This window comes from Cuculus canorus, chromosome 2 (genome assembly GCF_017976375.1).
Source record: "Cuculus canorus isolate bCucCan1 chromosome 2, bCucCan1.pri, whole genome shotgun sequence".
In the NCBI taxonomy this organism is placed as follows: Eukaryota; Metazoa; Chordata; class Aves; order Cuculiformes; family Cuculidae; genus Cuculus; species Cuculus canorus.
Genome location: NC_071402.1, coordinates 88,053,258 through 88,073,012, shown reverse-complemented (window position 1 = coordinate 88,073,012; position 19,755 = coordinate 88,053,258). Strand labels below are relative to the sequence as shown.

The window sequence follows — 19,755 nt, the reverse complement described above, 5'->3', positions numbered from 1 at the left end:
GCTCATGTGTTCCCCTGGAATACGGGCTGGACTCTGGGAAAGTGTGGGAAATGCATGTAAATGTTTTTCACACACTTCAGCATATCTTACATTTAGAAGTGGAAGAAGAGAGAGGGAAACGGGGGTGGGAGAATAGGTTTTGGTGAATCTGCATTTCTTGGATATCCAAACCCAAGGCATCCTGGGGATCTTGTAAGGAATCCCTTTCTCTTATGAAACAAGGACCAGTTTCCAGTTTGACCATGCAAAGTAACATATTTGGCTAATTGCCTGCAAGTTTAGATTAAACTGTTAATAGTTTAATCCTAAGGAACAGCCAAAATTCACATCTTGCTGCTAAAATCTGTATTTGATTACAAAGCCCTATGGTTTGAAGAAGAAATGAATTTTGTGCCAATTTTATGTTGTTCTCTGGATCAACACTTAATTGTCTCTTCAGGAGCAGCTCTTCAGTGACCTGCCCTGTACTGGGGCAAAGTGGAGGGGGGAGCACAGAACTCCCTGTCCTTGCCTTCAGCCCCTCTCCTGGCTCACGCCTTGCCACTTTTTTCCATGAGCAAAAAACAGGGCCCAAGTGGACCATACCTCATTTCAGAAAGAGGAGGACAAATCCAAGGCTTTCAGCCAGTTTCTAGGATTAAAGGGCATAAATAGTCCTGGAAATGGCTGGAACTCAATTGACTCCTAAGAAGGAAAAAAAAAAATACCAAAGCCACATTTCTGTAAATTGCAACACTAGGACAGAACTTACTTAACATTTCAAATGTGTGGTCCTCATGTTTAAAAATAGGTTTTTCGCTCAGCAAAAAATATAGGAGGTGTTTTTCACAGATTCAGCCTTGTAATATATTCTTGATAGGAACAGAGATAGGATTATAAAACAGACTAGTCTAATACAAACTGTGGTTTCCAAAAAACCAAATCCCCAAATATTGAACCATGGACTTTTCTGCTTTCCTGGCCAACAATCCCTTTAGGTGGATTAGCTTCTGAATGCCCTTCATCTGGTAACAGAGATTCAGTCAGGTAAATCTCAGCGAATACCACAGAGGTGCCTTTTGATAGTTAAAAAGGGAGAATGCCTGGGGGGGTGGTGACAAAACCAGTCTATGAAGTTGGCAGAGGTGATCTGCCCCCTTCTGCAGACTGCTACTTTTAACCTCTGAGCCAATCCTGATGCACAAATATGACCAATCAAAAAAGATGAGGCTGATAGAGCATTGACTTTGGGATAAAGAGAGACACTGGTGTTATGTTTTGCTGTTTTCTTTGGTTTCTTTGTTGAGAGGGTGGGTTTTTTTCGTTTCTCCTAGTCTGAGCTCCAGTGATCCATCCATCTCTAAATGTTGACACTTTAATCTGATACAAATCCCTCTGCCTAGCTTTCTGTCTTTTCCATTTTGAGTTCAGATTTCCCTTGTGGACTTGCATTCACTCTCAGATCATTAATATCCTTTGCTGGCAAATCCCTCTCCATGTGCGGAGCAAGAGTGCTTGCTGACGACTGCTCTTCCTCCACCTCTTATGTCCAATAAGGAATGCAACCTCAGCTGCCTTTCAACATTTCCAGCTCCTATTTTTCTACCCCTGTCCTTCGTAGTTGCATAAGGGCCGCTTTGCCTCAGCTATCAAGTCTATTTCTGCTCACTCATTGATGATGCTTGCCTGTAACCTTACATTTCTAGAGGGCTGGCAGACAAGAAGCAAGACGGACTCAGGCAGCAGAGCGTGGTCTTTTCTGACTATCCAGGATGTGGCATAAGCCAAGAAAGTTTTCCCTCCTTCTGAAGAAATAAGGACATGGGTAAAAAAAAAAGAAAAAATGAAGCAGCAATCAAGTCAACTTAAAAAGAATGAATGGCTCTTTGTTCTCTAGGGCAGGGTTTGCATTTATATTTGCTGTGTTAGCCATGGTTGTGATTTAATTGCACATCTTAATGACTTTTGGTGTTTCCCTTCAAGACCCAGAAGCTGGAATCAAGGGAGTCCATAAGGCCCTCGGCATTTATTCAGAGCAAAAGGTAAACCTTTACTTTTGCAACAAAGAGGAAGAAAATTCTCCCCCAAAGGCTCCAAAACCCAAAGGAAAATAAAAGGAAATTGACATTTGTTGTTTTTAAAAAGTCTCAGGATCTTTAAGCCATTCTCAGGATTTTGGAAGGCAAAATGCTTTGATGCTCAAAATTCACAATACTGCCTTTATGTTGAGTGTACCCCCACGCATAAGTTTGCTCAAGAAACTAAGAGTAAGGACTCCCTCCATTTGCTTTGTCAGCCCTTTCAGTTTGTTTCTTCTTGGTTCAAGTAGCAGCAAAGAGAGAAGACATTGCCCATCTCCCCTTCACTGCCTTTTGAGATTGTGCATCCCTCATGCCTTTGCTTGTTAGACACCCATGATATCCCACCACTTACGAGAAAGCTGGTGTCAGTACATGCTGTACAGTGTGAGGCTTTTTTCATATTTAAATGGGAACACATGGACACAAGGTTGGGATTCACAGGAGAATGAGGCCAATTTCTGATCTCTCACTGTCCTGGGGTGAGATCATTTCCCGCAGACCAGAGCAATCAAAGATCCTGATGCTATTTAGCAAAATCACTAGTAACATTTGGGTAATTTCAATGGTGATCATGATGTAAGCGGGATGATTTGTGTTATCAGCCTTCTGCTATCTGGTTTTGCCTATTTGTAATGAGCTACTTTCTGCAGCCTTTTGCTCTTTTCTGCCTGTTGTATCCTCCAAACAATCAACAGATTTGTCACAGACAGACTGGGCTACAGGTGCTCACATTAACTTTTCTTGAGTGAACTAGCCACATTCCCTATCTATGCCAAGGACTTGTGCAGGCGCCATGAATTGCAGCTGGGATAAGCACCAGAGATTCAAGTTGAAGGTGTGACACAGAACATGCTGACCAGTCCATCAGGCTGCAGACCATCTGGCTGTGGATATAAGGAGCTTCACGTCACCCATGGCTGTTCATTGTCTTCCCTCAGAGCTGCTTTTGTGGGTGTTTATTCCCTGCTCTCTGTCAATGTGAGTTGGTTTTGCAATGATCAACCCCCTAAGGTCAGTTTTTGCTTGGAAAACTGAGTAGTACTATGTCATGGTTTAACCCCAGCCAGCAACTAAGCATCTCACAGCTGCTTGCTCACTCCCCCCAGCTGGGATAGGTGAGAGAACTCTAAGAGTGAAAATTAGAAAACTCATGGGTTGAGATAAAGGCAGCTTAATAGGTAAAGCAAAAGCTGTACATGCAGATAAAGCAAGGCAGGCATGGTATTCAGTCATCCTCAGGCAGGTATTCAGTCATCCTCAGGAAAGCAGGGCTCTGTCAGGCATGATGGATACTTGGGAAGACAACCTTCATAACTCCAAGTGGCCCCCTCTTCCTTCTTCTTTCCCCAACTTTATATGTCGAGCATGACATCATACAGTGTAGAATATCCCTTTAGTCAGTTGAGGTCAGCTGCACCAGCTGTGCCCTTTCCCAGCTTCTTGTGCACCCCCAGCCCACTCACTGGTGGGTTGGGACGAGGAACAGAAAAGGCCTTGACTCTATGTAAGCACTGCTCAGCAATAATGAAAACATCCCAGTGTTACCAACAGTGTTTCCAGCACAGATTCAAAACATAGGCACATAACGACTACGAAGAAAATTAACTCTATGCTTGCCAAAACCAGCACGTGCTTACACTAGAGGTGAAGCAGCACACTTGAGTGGCAGTGGTTTGTGGCAGTATGGAAGGGAGGTGGCCAGCAGCTGGTGATGTATCTTGTTTAGACAGGACTAGAGTGGAATTGTGTGACCAAGCCTGGAACAGCAGTGGACTCCAATCAAGACATTTTGCACCTCTCCTCTCCTTGCTGCCTTTGGCTTGCTTATCTGCTTGAATTGTAAACTGTGCAGGCAAGGAACTCCCCTAGCTATGGTTTTGAAAACCAAAATGAATGGCAGCAGATGAATTTGCTCTCAATTTTTCAGGCTTACTTTAAAATGTTCTGATAAACCCTCAAGAGTATTTTTTTCCTCGCTGGCAATTACGATACTGCTCCTATTCCCATCACTATCACATGCTTACAGTGAGCCAGATTTCTGACTTTTCTTAAGGCTGGATTATTTCTACTTTGCTCCTATACTATCTGTGGATGGCTTCCTTCCCTTGCCCATCATAAACAAGCCCTTTCTTGATTTAAGCCATATTTCTGTAACAAGTCTCCTCTGTTAACCCTAACTAGTTCTTTGGAATTCAAACTTGTTTGAAAGATAGTATAGGTCTAGCCATTGGTGGCTGGGATGAAAACCTTTGTAGTGACCTGGAACACTGCTGTCACATGGGTTTTTCAGCTGGCATGCAGAGAGAGGACAAGGCCACTCAGCAAACACTAACGCTATTTCTGGAGCCCAGTGACTGCTGCTTACCTATCAATGCTCTTGAACAGATGCCAACGGAACACAGGTCCTGCTTGTGGACTGGGAACTTCTGTCCTGCAAATGCTGAAAGCCAGGCCCTGGTAACTTGCAGATCGTAGTCTAAAGTTAGTGACCTAATGACCAGTGAGGCTAAAGGCATTCAAGTGTGTGGAAACAGGCAGTCAGGAAACAAACAGAAAGGACTCCATGCTCCTGTTTCACTTGACACTGAGAGGACAGATAGTGGTGTACTGTGTTGTACTACAGTGACTACAGTACAAGAATGGCCTCAGAAAAACAACATATACTTAGAAAAGAGAATCATGAGAACGATCCAAACATTTTGCCGTAAAAGATGGGGAAAAGCAACCCTTCTTCTCTTATAGAGAAGATTGAGGCAGGGCTTGGACAGTCAGTCTAGAAGAACTTTGGTGAGGAGGAGACATTTGCTAGTTGGGGTTTGTTCTGCCTGACAAATGTAAAGCAAGAGACAATGGCTAGAAGGTGAACAAAATCAGATGAGATGCAAGATTTTTTTTTTAAATGTGCTATGGTTCAAAAATAAATTAATTGAGGTGGTTTTATGTCATCTAATGTACTGATGATCAGAAAAAGCCATCACAGCAGTCTTCTATGACCAAATAATTACTGGTTCTATTTTATGAATAATTATTCAGCTTTTTTTTTGCTATAGCAAAAGAGATAACATATGGAACTTGAGACCTCCATTCTTGTCCTATCTCTTAGGGCAGCAATAGGACTTCTGTGCACGGAGAAAGACAGAACAGTGTTTTAGTACACAAAGGACCAACCCTGGCAAATGCTGAATGCCCTCACATCCCATTCAAGCCAGTAGAAGAGTACCCATTGTCTCAGTGTGTTTAACTTCCTACAGAGTCTCTTTCTTAACATAAAAATGATGCGGTGTGGAGATTTCTATTTGTCACAAGAGTCACAGAATCACAGAATGGTAGTGGTAGGAAGGGACCTCTACAGATGATCTAATCCAACCACCCTACTAAAGCACGTTCACCTACAGCAGGTTGCACAGGAGCATGTCCAGGCAAGTTTTGAATATCTCCAGAGGAGATTCCACAACCTCTCTGGGCAGCCTGTTCCAGTGCTCCATCACTCTCAAAATAAAGTTATTCTTTATGTTCAGGTGGAACTTCCTGTGTTCCAGTTTGTACACATTGCCCCTTTTGTCCTTTCCTGGACACCACTGGAAAGAGTCTGGGCCCATTCTCTTGACACTCAGCCTTTCAATATTTATAAGCATTGCTAAGATCTCCTCTCAGTATTCTCTTCTCCAGGCTAAACAGACACAGGTCTTTCAGACTTTCCTCATAAGAGAGACGTGTCAGCCCGCTAATCATATCCATGGCCCTCCACTGGACAGTCTCCAGTTATGCTAGCCAGACTCTTCTAATGCACACCAGGATAATACTGGCCTTCTTGGCCATGAGAGAACATTGCTGGCTCATGGTTAACTTGTTGTCCACCAGGACTCCCAGGCCTTTATTCACAGAGCTGCATTCCAGCAGATCAACCCCTAATCTGTTCTGGTGTATGGGGTTTTTCCTCCCTAGGTGCAAGACTCTGCGCTTGCCTTTGTTGAACTTCATTAGGTTTCTCTCCACACAACTTTCCAGCCTGTCTGGGTCTCATTGAACAGCAACACGGCCTACTGGTGCATCAGCCACTCCTCCCAGCTTTCTGTTATCAACGAACTGCTGAGGGTTAGTTAAAAGCTGTACTTAACACAGTTTGTGCCTGAAAATAAATAGTGGTATATCAGTCAGAGATATTTCAAAGGTCACCCATCTCCGCACGCATGGGCTGGCAAAGTGGTCCCTAACTGCAGTTTGGGGGTGCCACATCACTACGTACTCCAGCCAGTGCTGTCAGTTCTGTATGTAACTTTACTTTCCAAAGCAGCCCCTCAACAAAGATATGGCAGTAACCATTTTATTAGATCAGAAACAACAATGCTGACCTCTCGTGGCCATACTAGCTGTCTGCAGCAAGGTATCACAAGTGGCATCTTTGAGCATCAACTGTACATAGCTACCAGGCTCTGCTGGGTACCAGTGGGTCTGTGGCTCTCTCGCCCTGGTGAGGAGACACAAAGGGAACCATCAGATGACCCATGCATTGCCTCTTGAGATGCACCTCATAACAGGAGCATCACTTTCCCATTGCTACCAGCTCCACACCAGTGGTACTGTCTGACTGCTAATTTTGGCCCCAGCTCAAGAAGGCATCCATACTCAGGACCCACCTTGCTGCTATTGCATAGAAATCAAGCTGTCTGTACTCATTTGCTTGTCTGCTGAACAGTGACCTACCTGAAGAAGAGTGGTTAGGGAGCACCAAGCATGGCCAAGTGCTGCTGAAACTGAACGTATTATTGCAATGAAACAGCAATAGCAGAAAAAGCATTGGGCAAACAGGTTACAACAAGATGAAATTCTATCACGAGTTGATGCAAAATACATTACAGGAAAAATTGTTGGTTGTTTTTATGTGGTAGTGCCACCCAAACAACAAACTACAGCTTTTTTTGTGACATACCACATTTTCAATCACCTATGAATTTTGCTTTTTTTCTCTGCCTACTAATGCCTGTGAGACTAAGTGAAAGATCCTCACAATGGATGTTTCTTAAGTCTGCACAGTTGAGCTGTAACAAAAAACAGAGCTAAAAGCAAAAGGAAGAAACCCACAGTAAGTTGGTGCCAGTTAAATATCTTCTTTCAGTAGTGTGGTGGTTTGGCTCACTTAAATGTTACCCATGAAGTGAGCTTTGTCAGCGAGGGATCACAAAACCTGTTACGAACCACCTGATGAAGCAGAGTGGTACCAAGTGGCTGGTGACACGGTGCTGCGGTGGGAATGCTCAGTTGCCGCACCACAGCCATTGCATTTTAATGAAGCAAAACCCTACCACATGTCTCTAAATCATCTCCAGCCACTGAAATCATGCCGTCTGAGGTGGGATTGGTACTTCCAAAGACATTTCTGCTTCAGAGCAGAGGGTCTTGGTATCCTCTCCATGAAAGTGCTTGTGTTCCTGAAGGACTGGAGCCATCTCAAAAGTTGCTGGCTGTTTTCAGTGGTCAGATCTCACACCCCACAGGTATTACAGAGATATCCAAAGGTAAGAGTTTATGAAACAGTGGCTGGACACCACACCTAAAGCACAGAAGTGTATTTAAATTAGTTGGGGAGGAACTGATGGGTCTGCAAAAAATGACTTTCACTTTCCCTTCTTCTCCCTCATCTCTGTCACAGTCACAACCCTGTGTCCACGATGGACAATGGTACATTGTACCTTGGAGACAGCTTTATGCCTGATTTGTGGGTGGCAGTGAAGATGTTCATCCTGCACCCACTGGCCATAGGTGCAAGCTGGCAGCCTGAGAGCAGACAGAGCCAGCTGAGCACAGAAGTGGTGCTACTTAGGGTGGTGGCCCTGCTGCACTCAGAAGAGCCTGAAAACTGTGACTCATGGAACAAATACTCCGGCACAGACCTCTCTCTGCAGTTAAATCCCATCAGTGGCAATGTGGGCAGACCCCCCATGCAGTGCACTCCTTGCCAAGGCTTTCATAGATTTAGGACCTGGTCCAAAGAAGGTAAAGGTGCTCCTCACTTTCTGAAAGTTTTAGAACAAGCCTTCAAATAGTATGGCCTGGAGCTGTGAGAGCTTGGTCCTGCCAGTGGCCAGGCACCCTTGCTTCTCACTGCAATCACCCACAGTTGAGGAAGGACTGGCTGCTTGCCTCCCATATACACTGCCAGCCTAGACTCTAAGTATGAGATGGCTTAGTTCCCAGAGGAATAAGGTTATATGCAAGAGATGTGAGTCACCCCTGATGAAGTGATTTTCTTTTTTCCCCTCCTTTTTGGGGATAAGGAGGTTTCAAGAGAGGAATTTGGAAATCTCCAGTCCCTTTCCAAAAGCTTTCATTAAAACAGCCCATAAAAGCAGTCTCTGGAAACTTTAGGAGGCCTTTAAGAAAAAAATTAAAATTAAAATTCAGTTTTATTGAACAAATGGGCAGCACTGAAAATATTCAGAAAATTAAAATTAATTTGAAAATAATTAAAAATAAGAGAAGCTTAGTGTATGCTTCCAAGTTCTGGGTAATATTAAAGAAACATTAAAAAAATAGCAAAGGAAATTTACTGTGAGCAGGTGTTTGAAATAATTGGGGGAGAGAAAGGGTTGACTATTAATTAATGAAGAATTATGAATGTCCCTTGTTGGATTTTTTTCCTGTAGTCAACATATTTTTAACCACACAATCTTAGCAAACACATTTTAAAAGTGTGGAGTTGCTTTACAGACACCTACAGGGAGCTGAGTGATATTTTATCCCCATTTATTTTATTTTCACCAGTGGCGTGCATTTAGCAGGAGCTGTTGAGAGGACCGAGGTACTATGGTAAAGTCTTCCTCATCAGCTATAAAGCACAGACAGTAATATTTTCAGGGAAAAAAAAAAAACCTCCTACACCAGGGTCAAAGGCACTGAAAGCTAAAACACAGTGACTGGCTTCAGAAAGGCAAATGAAGACCAAATGTGTAGGGCCTGATCGCACATAGAAACTCACCCTGGGGTTTCACCACAAAAGCGTTTTGGAGACCTACTGAATTCAGCTGGGCCCCACGCAGACACATGCTGGAGCCTGAGCACAGGCTCAAGATGTGGGTATGGTACCAAGAAGTTCCCAGCAGAACAGTGTCACTATCAGCACTTATGACTTAGGGACCGCTGGAAGACATTTTTCAGAAGAAAGAGGAAATAAAGCCTTTGTGCAAAGGCAATACAGTCCCCTAATTTGAAAGGGAAATCTCTCATCAAGCTCAGGCTGGTCAAATACAGGTTGATATTAAATAGAATCTTTCTAGGACAAGAAGCGAAGGTTGCTCCCCAAGCATGGTGAATGTCTCCAGTGCTGCAACCAGAGTTGTGGATAAAACATGAAGGAAAAGAGCTACCTACTGATTATAGGCCAGCGTCAGTCAGAGGTTGCTTCCTGGTTTCTTGTCCTGTAACTTTTTTACTAAATTTTTGCTCTTGCTCTTCATTTTTTCACTAGACAGCCCAATATAAGCTTTATTTAACTCTGCAGGAAACCTTCCTCCTGATTTAGGGCTGCTTTATTAGTCAGCAAACTCCTAGGGTAAGGTTGAAGTGTGTCACTCAGAGAGCAATATTGAATAACAAGCTAATAGTCCAAGTGTGACAATTCAGGGAGAAAAGAATGACACCAGCTCCCTTGAGTGACCAAGCACCAGAAATCTCAGCAAACTCTTCTTTCTTCCATAGTGACCTGGTCTCAGGACTTGCAGCAAGATTGCAGCCAAGAACACATCAAGCCCTAGTTATTTGCAGAGAGAGCTGAGGCTTTCGTACAAGAAGTAAGTACAAGATGCTAGCCTGAGCAAACCTTCAACTTAGGTGTGTTTGTTTCAATGGAAATTACTCTTCTTTTATATTCACATATCTAGAGACAGCAGTCGGGGAAAAAGCCATGTTTCTTTCTATTACTTTCTAGTATAGTGACAGGCACATTAAATACAGCAAACAAAAGCCCTAGAGTAAAGAAAATCAGCATTTATTTCTCAGTCATCTTTTTACAGGATTGCTTCATGTTTTTCACAAAAAAAAAATAAAACCACATACCAAAGATACATGAGTTAATCTACAAAATCAGATATGCAAGCCAAAGTGATATGGTACATGAAAATCCACGTGCCTCATAATTTAGTTTTTACATGCCGTCTAAGTTGCTGTGGGGCATAAAAATCTTAGTTCTGCCCCACCAAAACATGATCACTAGCTCTACTGACATAGCTAAACACCATATTTACAAAGTGTTCTAGTAGTCTTTATCTAAGATTGGAAGCAGGTAGTTAGTTGTTCAGCCACCAAGCCTTCACGGAAGGTGAAACGGTCTAACGTCCCTAAACGAATTCATGCAGTGTTTAGTTTCATTCACACAAGACACAAGGACAAGTATCTATCAGTAGTATATGAAGATGCAGCCTTATCCTGGAACAAGTTTGGAGCTTCGGTGTTCATTCATCACTGCTGTGGGTTTCACACTGAGCAAAACTCCAATTGTTTTCATATATTAAGAGTCCAGAAGCTAAGAATTGCCCTGCTCACTGGTTGGGCCAGAAGAAGGAAATGAGATATTTTCAGATCCCCATCAGAGGAGAAGAGCTGACAAACACCAGCTTTTATCACAACTCCTACTGGTAGGGGCCATTTTGCTGAATGAGGCTCTCAGTGGTTTGTAACATCAGCATTAAACTCAGGATGCTAAATTACCTTCATTCATTCCGCCGTGATTTAAGCACTACAGAAAAACTGTATCTCAATTGAGATTCTTTAACAGTTAAAATATTAAGATTTTTTTTATTTTTACCAGTCAAGACTGGTGCAAAGTAAGATGCTTTTTGCAAGGATTGTGGAGGTTAAATTGGGCTGTTGTGGTACTCACATCACAAAACGTGGACCAAGCCCTTATTTAATTCTGTGGAGCTGCACTGTTATTCCTGATTGGAATCAAGTTTCAGCAGAATTTAACTTAGGCTTTAACTTTATTCAGTTTCTGACATCAGAAGGAATATGAAAAAGAAATTAAGAAGTAACTTCTGTTGTGATCTCCAGAGTGGATTACCGCAGATTGTCAATTGCTTGTGCTGAGTGTACTCAGGGGAGTGACTGGCTGCAGGTGCTCACGAGCATGGATATGCTAGTATGGAAATCTTTCTTCAGTAAAGGTTTTTACCTATTTCACAGCCTCCAGGATGTTCAACATGTAAGACGAGTTGGAAAGCCATCAGTGTCCCACTTTGAGACAGATACATTTATTTCTATTCCTGATGCTAACGTTAGACTGTTCTAGTGTATCTTGGGCAAAAACTCTCTCAGATTTTCTCTAGCTGAATCTCTACAGAATCAACAGAAATGGGAATAACAGTATCCTAATTCTTATAAGTGCCAGGTGAAGGCTGTCTTGCAGTGCCCGACAAGTAAATCTGTGCTTTTCTGAGTACAGCTACATCTGATACCGTGGGAAATTTTGTCAGTTACTGAGTGCCTCCAACTTCCAGTGACTTCCCACAGGCTGCCCCTGCAGAACAGCCCCAATGTATCATTACTGCTAAAGCTGCCTCTCAGAGCGGAAAGACCTCTCAGAGTGGAAAGACCTCTGCCTTTTTGCAGTCCAGCAGGCATTCTGTATGCAAACCTGGGGGTCACATCTTCAGCTAATGTAAATCACTATGCTCCCATGATATGGGCTTTAATTTTTGCATGTCAGGATGGTGTACTTGGACCAAACACTGCATCTTGACACTATCCCTTTCACCACCATTGATGTTTCTGTACCAGTTTTGTAGTACCTGCTGCTGTCTCTGGCTGGCTGTGGGCACACAACCAAATGGAGTAACAGCAGTTAGTACAGCACCTTTCATAAACTCAGAGAATCATGAAAGTTGGGAAAGGCTTCTAAGATCATCAAGTCCAACTGTCAGCCCAACACCACCATGTCTACACCCAAATCTGCTCTCAAGCACAGTAATGCACAGTTTCCAAATGAAATTGTGTAAACCAATATACAAAAATGACAATAAGCAAACTTACGCAGATGCAGTTGACTTGTTAGAATCTAGTTGGCTTATTACTATTACCTAGTACAAAATAAATAACAATCTGTCAAAACAATAATTTAATACAGCAGCCTCTAGCTATTAGCCATTACAAAATATATTTAAGGAAAATAGAACCAAACCCAAACTTGCGCGCGCACACACACACACACACACACACACAAAACAGCATGCTCCTCAAAGTGCAATGAGACAGAATTAGAAAGCCACTAAAGACAAGCTGTGTCAAGTTATTATTTAACTAAAATTACAGCAGCCAGAAAAGATACGAGCAAACACCACTAGAGACATTTTTCTTAGGCACATAGCTATGCATAAAAGTGATAATTACACAGCAGTATAATTTTTTTACCCTTAATAACAATAATGATCTTGGTAATGTGCCTCCCTTTTGACTTAGTGCAGCAGAGCTACAGTCTATGGCGTAATAACAAGGAGCACACATAGGATATTTTTCTCCTCTGCTGGACACTTGCAGGTCCACACTTGTGCTTAACTCTGGGCACCAAATGGCACCTTCAGGCACTGTAAAGGCTCATTCAGTCTCACCTCCTCCAATAGTCCCAGCCTCAACCTCATCCACCACTACAGGAGCTGTTCCAAAGATGAAATAGTGGGGCAGTTCATAGATAAGACTCAAGAGTGTGACCATGGCTATCCATGTTAGTAAGAATGAAAGTTAAATTCCTTGAGGATGTTAGCACACTGTCCTGTTGCAAAATCGAGGGACTAGCAAGATGTCCCCTCCTCAATTTATGCCTTCTGAAACAGCCTAACCTCCCAAAGCATGTGAAATATGCCAAGCTCTTCCACACCACCGAAGTAATTCTCATGTGTGCATGGATGAACTCTGTGGATGTGCGTAACAGAGGCCACATTCTCCTACTGCTCCTAGAGGATTTGCAGCTGAGTCAGCACTACACACTCCAACACAGGACTGGTCTTTATGGCACTAGGCTCTTAACTACTACTCAGATATATATATCCACAAATGATAAAACCTCTTAATTCAACTGAGCAACAACACAGATAAGACTGTAGTCACACTGTTATTTTAGTATTGTAAATAAGATTCAAAATGACATGCAATTTATTCATACCCATCTAAAATCTACCACAGGAAAAACAAAACCCCCAACCCAATCCTGTAATACTGGCGCTAAAGGGCATAATGAGATCTTGTCATTCCAAAGTGGTCTGCTACATTTTAGTGTGATTATTGAGTTGTTTACTGTACAAAATCTACAATACCTTGAAGGTAGCCAGAACAGGAGTAGGAACTCCAGCCCTAACAGAAAGGTAGCTTTTCTACCTGTTTTGCACAGGCAAACACAAGTGGTGACTAAAAATAAGTTTTCTATCCAAAATTCATATGTTCATTTTTTTTGTTTTGAGGCTGGTTGGTCTTTTCCCAAAGAAATCTCCACTTCTGCAAGTCAAAGTTTACTTTCGTTAAGACTACAGATGAGGATTTGAAGGTGGCAGTGTTCTACATGTTATCACAGTTACATAGTGAGTCATCGTTTGATAATAGTAACGGGTCTCATGTATTTGCAATTAGTACAACACACCAGTGTTTCTTAGATTTCACAGCTCTAAGAAGCCATATTCACTTACAGGAGCAGTCTTAAGAGAATTACTACAATGGTTTTAAAACATTGGATCAAACTGGCTGTAGAGAATGTCATGGCCATGATGTCCCATTAATGGGCCCCTTTTATTTCAATATGAATGCTATCCACAAAGGACAAAGGTATGAAAAAGAATTCATTGGGGAGTGATGAATAATACTGGTTTGCCTTTACGTTGATCCCTTTTTAAAAAAGACACAAATAAATACATAAGAAATGTATAGCTAACTATATAGAAATAGCTATGTTAATATGTAGTTTGACCAGAACTAGATTAATCAAAGAAAGTTAGATGAACAACAATATGTCAGCATCGTTGAATAAAATATGCACTATAGTTTACATTCATGTAGTTTTGAGACCAAGCAGTCTGAAAGCCATATACAGCAAGGATAAGTCTCACTATTTTAACTTCACAGTCTAGGCAACTAAGACTCAGATTCACTTAATGATGAAACATACTCAAATAAATTCGGGTAAAGAGTTCAGCTGTTCTGACTCACCGCTTTTACCTAGTAAAGAATCAGAAAGGTTTGGGAGCACTTTAAGAAAACCATAAAAACAGAGAATTTTCATTTGGGCATGTACCCAGAGGTTGTAATGAGCAGAAGGCTGACTCTCCCTCCTCTTTGCTAATAGTCTTAATCAATCCTATCAGCATTAAACAAATTAGCTGATACAAAATCACCCTTTCTTAAAATAACCCTGAATTATACCTGTATTTTGGAGAACAACGTCTGCATGGGTACAAATGAATAGTGCCTTGTTTCCTTTCTTGTTTAATTAATCCAAGTGTATTTAAAGCAAACAGTAATTCATCAGGCTAAAAATCCTGAAATGTATCATATCACGGTTGCAGCAAATTCACCTATGTGTAAGGAAAGCCTCATTTCTCACTTCCACTGGCATTACGCTAACATGGCTTTAACTTTGGTTGAGCAAATCCTTAGCTCATTTTAGTGTGACAGGAAAAACAGACTTCAGATCTTCTACATAATTAGCTGCAGGGTTTTTCTTTAATTATTTGACTCCAGTGTCAAACCAACCTTGGCTACCTATATAACAGTGAGAGATTACCTTCTGGGCTGAGATGAGAAATAGCCAATTTAACCTGAAAATTTGAACACTAAGGAGCCTTTGATAAGTAAAGGAGGATGTAAGACAAGCTACAGAAAAGTTCATTATGAATCCAAGTTAATGTAGCACTCCCAGACATGGTGAAATTGGTGCTCCAGAAGAAACACCTCCCTGCAACCCGGAGAAACACTTTCCTTCTTTCAACAGTTGAACAGAGAAGAGCAGCTCAGCAATGCTGGGACTTGTCCTGCAGCTAAAGTGCTGTTGGTCCATTTAGAAGAAGTCTCAGTCATGGCAGAGGGGTAAAGCACCAAGACTGCTGATATTTTCAAATCTCTTAGCAGCAGTAACCACACAGCAGCTTTTCTGCAAAATAAACAAACCAAGAATCTAGTTAATTCAGCAGTATACTTTTTTTATTTGGTTAAGTGTTCTAGGACAACTACATGGTGGTTTCTTTGTGCATAAGGAAAAGTAAGCTTCTTGCTTACAAAGGGTTGTCTTAGCCACCTTATTTGTGAAACATTTTACACGTCTTTACAATGACAAGGCCTCTTTGTTAGGTGCAGAAGTGGTCCCGGAGGTGTCTCTTTAAATGCAGCTGGTTTTTTGGCCTATCTTGTCACACAGATCACAGCCTGAAAAGGCATGCTGAAAACTTCTCCATTTATTTGTGTTACCACTGCAGGCATTTATAATGCCAGGTCTAAATCAACTGGCACTTGAGTGTATTATTTTGGGTTAAATGTGGTAACTTACTGCTTGCCTGATAAAAATAGCTAAAAGGATTCTTTAAAAACAAAGCATGGATATGACTTTAGATCCACTCATTAAGTAAACTCAAATAAACCGTAAAAAGAAAAACACACATAGAGGAAATAACGCTGCAAAAGCCAAAACCAGGTTTTCCTGTAGGTTAGATCATGGGTAGGTTACTATGTTACAAAGCTATAAAAAGTTTATTTAAAAATAATTTCAACTGCTGTTGGACAGTCACTTTATCTCAAAGTTGATTTTGGTTGTAGTAGAAAATTGTGTAACACAGTGCTTCCTGCACTAGAGAGGGCGAATTTTCACCATTTGGTTGCTGCAGGCTTGAAATGGGAAATACATATAAAAACACTAGTCCTGTGACAGGTCAGGAAAACCTATTTAGAAAACTACATCATAGAAGCACACAGGTGAGTAGATCAAAGCATTATGTAACCTGTCCCGGCACCACTGAAGAGGGGATGAATGCTGAGAATCACAAAGAGGTGTTAATTCCCATTGGATTCCCACTACACAAGTTGATGCTCAGACTTCACTGTATCAGGGACTTCTGTGGCTTCAGAGAACACAGGAGTATAATAATGGTACCTTAGGCCTCACTGACCTCCAGTGTATCATGGAAAGGCAGTTTCAAGTCCCTAAGTTGCTTAAGGATCATTAGCTTCTATGTTACTACCCTACACTGCATAAAATCTGTTCTTACTATATAAAATTTGTTCTAATCTTACTTAGTCAAAATAGTACAAAAATTTCAACCTCTCACAATACTCTCTTTTTTATATGTTTCTGGACAAAACCTGTTGCAAACAAAACCCAGTACACCACTTGCCTTACTAAGCACATGATAGCAGCATCAAAAACTTGCTTGTGGTGAAAACTAGACTACTTTTATTTTGGCACCCGGGTTGTTAGTCATGACGCAGGAACTGAAAGGAAGTGGTTTTACAGTGTGTGTGTGTGTTCTCAGCCTCTTTCACATCTTGACCCACCACTGAGTTTTGCCCAGAGATGCCCTCAGCAGCTTTGAGTGGTTCCCATGATCCTTCAACAGAGACACCAGCTTCTGCGGTAGTTGGTAAAAGGGGCTCTGGGAATTGGTGTACTGGTTTATGGAGATACTGTATTGCCTGAAGTAGCTTGATTTCAAAGCGGCTGAGTGAGTATGCTTTGGTCAAAGACCAGAGAGAGAATGTGAGAGCAGACTTGAGTCTCCCTGATCCCTGAGGGAGGCAACCAAGCCAGACAGAGAACCACTAATGAAGTGTTTCTTAATGAAAGTGCAAAGACAAGGAGCCAGGAAAAATGGGCAGAGGGAGATCCTCTGTCATAATTTTTTGGGTTGCTACAGGCTAGGAGGCTAGTGTCCTGTCAGAACTGGGTTCTCAAAAGTGTAGAGCAGCTTCTTTCAGGGGACATCTTGCTTTCATTTTGCTGTAGCTAGTGGAGCTGCTCTGAGGGTCTGGCCTCTGCCTCTGCTAAAAATTAATTGCTTTTCATATTTCTACCCTTTTTAAACCATACTCCTAACCACAATATGAAAACCTGAAAGATTTCAGCACTGAAAAATTACTGAATTAAACCCTGCCCCATGAGAGTCAGTGCAAGTATAACCATTCCCTCTAAAATGGCCAGGGTTTGCAGCACATATGGCTTCATATATAAGATTTTTTTGCACATTGCTGTGACTTGGTATAAGTGATAGGACCAGTTTACATTTTGAATGCTTTCCAGACAACCGCGAGTTTGGTGGTGGTGAATACAGTTTTAACTGTGCACTTTGGACTATGCAAGGTTTGCGGCCGCCCACTGATCCCTTCCACAGGGGCTGCAGGATTTATGTCTGAAGAAACACTTGAGACCTGAAACAAACCTTCTGTTTGGCAGTTCTTTTGGAGAGGTTATTGAGCAGGGGATGCTTGGGACACACAGTCACCTTTAGTCTTCTTCTAGTGAAAAAGGAAACCAAAGAAAAGAAAACAAAGATGCCATTATCGGATCATTAATTGATGATCAATCACGTTTTACCTCTACTTTATGTAATGGCAGAACACTGCAACATCAACACATTTAGTGACGCTATTTTGCAAAGCCCAAGAAGTGTGAACAAAAAATATGAGGGGACGTGCTACAAAAAATTCTATTAAGGTAGGGTTTTGGAAGAAAATTGGTGATGGGAAGCAGCACAGCAGATTAGCAGCCCATGTTCTTGCAGCATTTAGAAAAGACAGCCTGTACTTCAGGTTGCCAGAACTGGAGCTTCACCTGAGCCCGGCTAAACTGTCAAACTGTATTCTATAATACCCTCTAAAGATACTTAACCATGCAGAGATACTTAACCATGACAAATTATCTCATCTTTACTATGTATGTACCCTTATAAATCTTCTAATAACTTCATGAGCATTGCTGTTCAGGGAGATTATAATGAAAACTAAATTTCAATGAAAATTCTGACAATGTATTTGATTGATATTATTTCCCATTTCATACTAATTTCTATTATCATTACTCTGTATAACAGGAACATATTGGAAGATCAAAGTTGTCAGAGCACTACTCACTCCACCATGTCCAGAACCCACATCACCTCACCAGCAGAACTAGTACTGCTTTAACATTATCGTAATTTTTCCTCTTATTTTATTAACATGATTATTTTATTAATTAATAATATGGTTTCTTAATTCTTAATGATGGCTGTAGTTCAAAAGCCACCTTGACATACAGATCCTAGGCAACACAGCAGTCCTTTTAGTTAACATAGATGTGCTTTGCCTGCGAAGGAGGAACTGACTATTTCACTTCAAATGTTGTAAAAATTCTGAAACCTGCTTAAAATTATCCTCTCATGAACCACTGAACCAGAGTGGACTCACTTAAAATCACCCAACAGTAAACTCATCAACAGCATGAATCTCCCATACCCACTGACTGCTTAACAGAGGAATAATCAAAATTACCTTGTTGATCCTCCAGCTCAGCCCAGCTGAATTGTTTGTGTTGCCCACTAAGCTGGCTGTCCTCAAAGGGCAAGAAGGTGTTTAAGTACAAAGATATACACTGGGTGAAGTTCCAATGCTAGCGTGAAATCTAACAGCATCCATGTGCCAAGTTTGTAAATATTCTGATTTTACTAAGAAATGGTTCTACTCAGCAGCACACTGCAATTGCATGATCTTATATTTCTTCCCAGATAAGCAAGAACCGATGAGCAAGTGTGAGCAAGCAAATTAGAACAGCTGAAAAAAAGCAAGGAGATGCACATGGCTCGCAGTGGCAAGAACTGCAGCAGCAAGAAAGACTCAAAGCCAGTTAAGAAATAGTGATGTGGCAATACAAAAAGGCAACAGCAGATCTACAATGCACAAGGATATTTCAATTTAGGGACCTGGAGTCTGCAGTGGAGCTTGTGGTCTGATAACCATGGGTGTTTCAAGGCAGCAGTTGCACTTATTCTCCAGCTAAAGGAAAAACAGAATGCTATTCAGTGTTTTTCCCACAATCTTACAATTCAACCATTATCTCGTACAGGTCACGTGTTCTGCCATCATGCAATGCTGTCATTTTAGGACACTATACCAGATGACAGCTAGCTCATAAAACTAAGTTTTTGCTTCACAGCAAAAATGCATTCAGGTAACGTTAGAGGACCTTATAGACACAATGAATAATACCAATGAAATGGCTTTATAATAATGTACATGGAGATAAAGAACTTAGATAAGTAATGATTGTTCTGCAATACCGCAGCAGAGGTGACACAACTGTGACATGATGGCATGTAACACGCATTCGAAAAATACAGGGATTATATACCATTTTTCCTTGATGAGAAGCTTTGAGATGAAATCTTTGGCCTCCTCAGAAACACCTTGAAATTCCTCATCTTCAAAATCCCAGCTGCAGGACAGGATATTGTTGAGGGTCTCATTGTCATCATCACCCAGAAAAGGAGACAATCCACTGAGGCTAAATTAAAAATAAATATGTTCAATTCTCTTGCCTTTTCCCATTTTTTACATGATCTCTAACGTGTCGTCTGTGATTGTTCTATCACTCCTTGCCTATCTTGCAAGATGTTACAGTCTAAGAAAGTTTCCAGACAGTTCCCATCCTCTCTTCTATTTCAATGTTTAAATAACCACCCTTCTTATCTGTCAAACCAAG

At 41.5% G+C, this 19,755-nt stretch overlaps 1 protein-coding gene across 3 annotated transcripts in view; it reads right to left on the bottom strand.

Annotated features, from left to right (window-relative positions):
• Positions 1–10,104: 10,104 nt before the first annotated feature.
• MYLK4 (myosin light chain kinase family member 4) overlaps positions 10,105–19,755 on the bottom strand; it is an 86,913-nt gene continuing 77,262 nt past the window's right edge. Inside the window, exons 11-14 of one of the 3 annotated variants that reach the window (XM_009569540.2) lie at positions 19,405–19,557; positions 18,977–19,049; positions 17,459–17,534; positions 10,105–15,183 (exon numbers count right to left, since the gene is read on the bottom strand). In XM_009569540.2, coding sequence (XP_009567835.1) covers positions 17,487–17,534; positions 18,977–19,049; positions 19,405–19,557 — 274 coding nt within the window. In that variant the 3' untranslated portion in view covers positions 10,105–15,183; positions 17,459–17,486. The remainder of the gene's footprint in view (positions 15,184–17,458; positions 17,535–18,976; positions 19,050–19,404; positions 19,558–19,755) is intronic. The other 2 variants (XM_054058853.1, XM_054058854.1) reach the window with 2 other exon arrangements.